The sequence below is a fragment of the Geotrypetes seraphini genome, chromosome 3 (genome assembly GCF_902459505.1).
Source record: "Geotrypetes seraphini chromosome 3, aGeoSer1.1, whole genome shotgun sequence".
NCBI classification, from domain to species: domain Eukaryota; kingdom Metazoa; phylum Chordata; class Amphibia; order Gymnophiona; family Dermophiidae; genus Geotrypetes; species Geotrypetes seraphini.
The window spans coordinates 225,300,201-225,306,598 of NC_047086.1; the positions used below are offsets into that span (position 1 = coordinate 225,300,201).

A 6,398-nucleotide genomic window follows, 5' to 3' on the forward strand; every position below is an offset into this window, starting at 1 on the left:
AAATTGATTTAGGATCAGATGTTTCCTCAGGAGAGCCACTGCGAGATTTAGGCAGAGCTGAGTAGGATGGAGAAGCCTCTCTAGAGCAGTGATTCCCAACCCTGTCCTGGAGGAACACCAGGCCAATCGGGTTTTCAGGCTAGCCCTAATGAATATGCATGAGAGAGATTTGCATATGATGGAAGTGATAGGCATGCAAATTTGCTTCATGCATATTCATTAGGGCTAGCCTGAAAACCCAATTGGCCTGGTGTTCCTCCAGGACAGGGTTGGGAACCACTGCTCTAGAGTATGGTGAAAGGTCTGATTCCAGACGTAGAGTAACAGAAGAAGCTGCACTGTGAGGTGGAGTAAGAGAATGTTTTCTTTTCAAACTCCTGGATGGAGAAGTACCAGGTACAAAACGAGTCGAGGTGTGAGGAGAACTGTCTCGACGGACTGGCTTCGACGGTGTTCTCGATCGAGAAGGGCTTCGAGTCGAGGCTCGATGATGTCGGGAGCCATGCTTTGTCTTCGAAGAGCAAGGTAAAGAAGTCTCGGTATCTAAGGTCGAAGACTCCCTCCGAAGCTCCGAAGCTTGGAAGTAACAGATCTTGAATGCTTCGACCGGTGCTTCGGAGGAGGCGAGCCCGGAGAAGAATCTGACGAAGAAATGGTCTTCGGTGTCCGGGATCGGCCTCGGGAGACTGAAAGCTCTGGTTGAGTGACAGGCTGATCAGTCCGAGGCAAGGTCGAGGACGGGACCAGTTGAGCCACTAAGGAGGAAATCTGAGTGGTAAGTATAGATTTTAACATGTCCTCCAGCATCGGCACCGAGACAGAAGATTCTGACCTCGTAGGTGCAGCAGTACGCTCCGAAGAGGGCGACCTCGAAGGTGAGTATTCCCTTATCTTGGAGGTACGCTTTGAAGCTGGACGTGCCGAGGACTCTGGTGGCTTCTTGGGTACGGCACCTGAAAGGGAACTCTGAGACTTACCCCCCGTAGAAGACTTCGTGGATGGCGTCGTCTTCGAGGTAACCGAAGAAGAATAGGTCGAGGCCTTCGAGACCGAAACTCCAGCCGGAGTCTGGGTCGAGGCCTTCGAGACCACAGGTGTCGACGTCGTCGGAGTCGAAGCCTTCGAGACCGGGGCAGCCGCCAAGGTCGAGGCCGGATCCGAAGATTGCTCCATGCCAAAAAGTTGAAAAAATTGAGCACAACGTCGCTGAAAAGCCCGTGGAGTAAGGGTGAAGCAGCGATGACAATCTTCTGGGGAATGAGAAGAACCCAGGCACTGTAAACAACGGCACTGGGGATCGGTGACCGAAATCACCCGATTACACTGTCGACAACGTTTAAACCCGGTAAGAGGCCGGGACATGGAAAAAATAAAGTCCGTGTCGAACGAAGGAGCTAATGGGCCTAGGCCCAAAGCTCGACGGACGGACAAAAAAGAAAAACAAATTGTTTAATTTTTTTTTTTATATAAAGAGAAAAATAAAGAAGAAGATAAACACAGCGACCGACTTTAAAGAAAGAAACAGCCGCGGTGATGAGAAGGCAATGCTGCAGAGAAAGAAAACGTGTCTTCTTGTCTCCGCGGAAATAAACGAACTGAGGATCCTTTCAGGAGATGCGCCCCCTAGTTCGGGCGGGAAGGCATGCGCGCAGGCGCGGTGCAGTGCTCGAAAGTTCGAGATCTTCAAGCAAGTTTGCTTTCGAGGCTGTCCGCTGTGGGGCTCCGTCGGTGACGTCACCCATGTGTGGGAATATGCTGCCTGCTTGTCCTGGGATAACCTGTGGCTCTTCTTCTCTCCCCCCCCCCCCCCCCCGTATTGTATTATGAGACCCAAAAGCCAGTTTCAGATTTCATTGCACTCATTTAATTTTCCTCCCAATTCTGAAAGAAATCAAATTAGGTGGCCTGTATTTGTTTTCAGTTGGTATGCTGCTCTTCTTTGCTACATCTGTGCCATGCATCTACACATTCTAAACATTCACATTCAATCAAATGCAGTGAACTTCAGAAAACACACAGGGATGCTTTGAAGGGAGGGAGTACAATTTTTTATACATGGCTGAAAACTTTACATTAATCACTTTTTTAGATGTATGAATGTATCAGTCTGGGGGGAGATAAAGTTTAAAGCAAATTGTTTACAACACACATAAAATACTGTCAAAGCATGAGCAAATGTGAAATGGCATAAAACTAAAAACTGGGCACAGTACAGGGAGAAAGGGGTCACTATATGCTATAAAGAAACAGATTTAACTTGCAAGAAAAGCTTCACTCATAAGAGACTGGGCACTGTGTTAGTCCAAGGGAACCAGGAAACCACCTATCTTGGGTATTTGTTTATGTTTTAGTCATATTTAAAAGCTTTTACCCACCCATTATATGTATTACTTCACAACTTTTTTCTTTAATTAGAATTTAAATTGCATACTGGATCTGATAGACCCTAGCTGTGAGAGCACAGAATTAAAAAAAACAAAAAACAAACCTGCTCTTCTGTTAGGCTCATGCTTTTTAATCAAAAACAAAGCAAAGAGTAGTCCTAGGGAGACTATAACTGATGCTAAGCTCTCTGCTCTGCATGTTAATGAACTCCTGAGAGAATAACCACCAGGCCACAAGAGAAACCTGGACATTTCTCAAAGCAAATACATTTCCGACTGAAAAAGCATCTTCCTAGCATATCAGAGCAGAATGGAGATTTGAACTCCCCTTGAGCACAACCATTCCTGCAACAGATTAAATGCTCAAAGTATGTTCCAAACTAGTAACTCTACAGATTCTTCAATGTCTTTTTTCAATTAGTACAAGGGATAATAAAACAATTGACAGCAGAAGACTGGGGAATACTATGTGTTAGTGATGTACAATTAAAACTATAAACATTTAGCCTAGCCTAAGGCTAGGAGAAACATGTAGGGTCATCAGGCTTCAGAGTTTGAAGGATGCTGTTGGGTGGAGAAAACAGTGTCAAATTATTCTGGAATATACCTCCATTATTTGATACCACTAACTCAGGATATTGGTGATAGAACATTCCAATGCCCTTCAAGTTTTTCATCTTCCTGCTCCACGATGGGCTATATACACTGCCTGGAATCTCAAAGAATCTCTTAAATGTCCTTCAGCATAAGTTGCTCCAATCCCCTCCCCCCCCCCAAATGAAGAGCAATTTTTTTTTTTCTTACACTTAATTTCACATCTTCTGGCAATGCATCCCCTGCTACCAAACACACAGTGGTTATCATATGATCTACACAAAAGAAAAAAGAAAGCCATTAAATAACTTTCTGCACTACAAAAATAAACATGGCTTGTAAGAATTAATGGGGCATAGCTGTAATGCGCATGCCTTGGGATGCAACTGGGTAGGTCACCATGGGTGTGGTGGCATGGCTCATGGTAATACCTTGTAGAGGCTGAGCCATTGAAACAGCCACTGGTGCCACAGACACTGCTACTGGAGCCATTGAAACCGGAGGGGCCATTCCTTGTGCAATAGTCTGCGCCAGGGCAGCAGAAAGTGGGGTGATCTCTGGGTTCATTAAAGGTGCTGCACTAGCCTGGGGCGCAGTTGGGGCTCCAGTTGGAGCCACCAATTCCTGCTGGGTAACAGGGCGCGGCTGCATTGCCTGGCTACTTAAAGTGGTATGTGTTTGTGCAATAGTGTGGTTGTAATTGGTCACTGTGCCCACTGTGGGTGCTAGAGTCTGCTCTGTGGCAGAGGCAGTGGAACCCAGGCTCAGGACTTTTGCTTGGTTACGGAACTGAGCATTTTGTTCCAGGAGCACTTCATTTGTGGCCACCAGATTTGAGACCTGTTTCTTTAGGTCCTCTACACGCTTGCGCAGCATCACATTCTCCTCCTCCAGCACATGGTATTCAATGGAGCGCGGAGCTGTAACACTATACTCATAGGTCTCAAAGCGCATCCCATCCACTCGCCTCCTCTTCAAAACCGGATCAAGCTCATCATAGCGCTCGGTCTCGTACATCCCAGAGTAAGGGTCATACCGATCAAACCTGACAGCCTGGTTGATTATGGCCAAATTTCTGCCATCGTAATCATAGCCATACTCATAATCTCTCTGAAGGTGACGGAACTTGCACTTGGTACCTCTCTGGCAATCGCCCTTCAGGAAGTCCCGGCATATTGGGACTTCACTTTTGCTGTTGGGGAGATCTGTGGGGTCAAGCCCTAAGCCCTCAGCTACTTTTTGGCGGAGGCGAGGGGAGAGCTCTCCTGATTTTTTGTAGTATTCTTCATCTTCCTTACTGCCATGAATGAACCTGCAGTTCAGGCGGTCACACTCTTTGTTCTGAAAGTCATGGCAAAAGATGAACTCATTCTTGCGCACGCCCAAGTCAGATACCTCAGTCGCTTCGGGGTGGCGGAACCGGCAACGCTTACCGCGCTTGCAGACATTGCGCAGGAAATCTCTGCAGATGTCCTCAGTGTTGGTCGCTGCTTCATCGCTGCCACTGCTGTTTACATAGTTATCCCTGTCTGGCATTTTTCCCCCCACGCTCAATATCTGCGCAGTACCAGCAAAAGCAGCGCTCTGCAAACAGCTGTAAGAAAGAACATCAGGTACAGCTATTAAAATCTGCACCAGGATGAAAAGTGTTATAAAGCTGCTAATATGCTCTGGAGAATCTCTATCATACCAGCACTTAACATTTAGACACAATTCAATTTGTGCTTCTCCAGGAATATTTTAGCCTATATCTTTTAGATTTAAAAGGTCTCCTCAATGCTTCTTCCAGCTGTTTTACCTATCAGTTTCCCAGCCCCTCTCTGTTATTTATTACAACTAGACTTTGCAACAATATTACCTGCTTTATGTCTTCACTGTTCATTTGGAATGCTTGTTCTTGGCCAAATTATATTTAAGAAATTTAACTGCGTTGATTGTTTTACTTAGTTAGGGCTTGGCCCATGTTTCATAATCGGGCACTGCCTGCTACTACCTCAATTTCCCAACTAAGCTGCATTAAATTAGAACTTAAAAATGATGCTTAATCACATAGTAAGCATCGAATAAGCTGCGCATTAACTCCACCTGTCCTACTCCTTGCTATTAACTCTACTACTAATCTGAAGAGATAAGGTACCCCCTGAGCTCTGGTACTGGTAAAGTGAGCTGAATAATGGACTAGAAGAGGGGATATCACCCTTTCTTGTACAAAAAAATTTAAAAAAAACCCAGAATTTGATAGCAGCCTACCATATCAATGATGTCCTTTCACCCTCCCAGGTAAACACCCGAATCTTCCTTTACTTCCTTCCAGCTAAAACCTATTCTCTGTGTTTTAAAGCCACGTTTATATACATTACATAGAAAGTCCCCCCCACCCCCCACCCTTATTCACTACTTAAGCCTCCATCCAAACCCAAAAGAAAGAAGAAAAAGCCACCCCTCAGCCTAAAACAGCAACCAGAACAGCCCGCGCCCTCCACCTTTCTATCGGCCGCGCGCTTGGGGCCTACACTGACCTTCCAAGCCCGCGCTGCGGCTAAAGCTCCCGGAAAGCGAACGCTGCGCGGCGCTGGACGGGGAAGGGCTGTTAGGACGACGCAGACACAGCAGCGGCGACAAAGCTAGCGAACGAGGAAGGGAGACGCGCGATCGCTTCTAGCAGCAGCAATTGCAGGCGTTGAGCGACGACGCCACAAACACACAATGGAGATCACACCGGAAGTATGCCCTAGCCCGCTGCCAACTCTATGATCTCGACGTCCGGTGGAGAGGCGGAGCTTCCGGTGACCGTCCAATAAATAGTTGAGAAAACTTGTTCCACCTGGTGACAGGACGAGCGAGCAATGGTTCCCACCTCTGTCCTGGAGGACCACTAGACCAATCGGGCTTTCAGGCTAGCCCTAATGAATATGCACGAGAGAGATTTGCATATAATGGAAGTGACAGGCATGCAAATCTGCTTCGTGTATATTCATTAGGACTATCCTGAAAACCCGATTGGCCTGATGGTCCTTCAGGACAGGATTGGGAACCACTGAGTCTAGACTCTCAAACCTGTCCTGGAGGACCCCCAGGCCAGTCGGGTTTTCAAGATAGCCCTAATGAATATGCATGAGGCAGATTTGCATGCCTGTCACCTCCATTATATGCAAATCTCTCTCATGCATATTCATTAGGGCTATCTTGAAAACCTGATTGGTCTGGTGATCCTCCAGAACAGGGTTGGAAACCACTGTATTAGCATACAATGAAAGCAGTGCATGCAAATAGATCTGATGCATATTCATTGGGGAAATCCTGAAAACCCGACTGGATTGCGGCCCTTGAGGAGGGACTTTGACACCCTTGGTCTATAAAGTCATCAGATCACTGAAACACTGGAGTATCATACCCTGCTTGTGCTTCCACCTTCTCATT

At 46.6% G+C, this 6,398-nt stretch overlaps 1 protein-coding gene across 4 annotated transcripts; it reads right to left on the reverse strand.

The window, feature by feature from the left end:
- Positions 1 to 2,031: 2,031 nt before the first annotated feature.
- ZC3H10 (zinc finger CCCH-type containing 10) lies at positions 2,032 to 5,730 on the reverse strand. 4 transcript variants are annotated; one of them, XM_033939501.1, is made up of 2 exons: positions 5,498 to 5,730; positions 2,032 to 4,572 (listed from the first exon to the last, which is right to left on the reverse strand). In XM_033939501.1, exon 2 carries the CDS (start codon positions 4,512 to 4,514, stop codon positions 3,324 to 3,326), a length of 1,191 nt encoding a protein of 396 aa, XP_033795392.1. In that variant the 5' UTR covers positions 4,515 to 4,572; positions 5,498 to 5,730; the 3' UTR covers positions 2,032 to 3,323. The 4 variants fall into 4 exon arrangements, with proteins under 4 accessions (XP_033795392.1, XP_033795397.1, XP_033795393.1 ...); XM_033939506.1 differs by having other exon boundaries at positions 5,698 to 5,714; XM_033939502.1 differs by lacking the exon at positions 5,498 to 5,730 and adding an exon at positions 4,837 to 5,354.
- Positions 5,731 to 6,398: the final 668 nt, after the last annotated feature.

Excerpts from the sequence above, each read along its gene's own strand:
- ZC3H10 (XM_033939501.1), bottom strand. The coding sequence starts at position 4,514 with ATGCCAGACAGGGATAACTATGTAAACAGCAGTGGCAGCGATGAAGCA.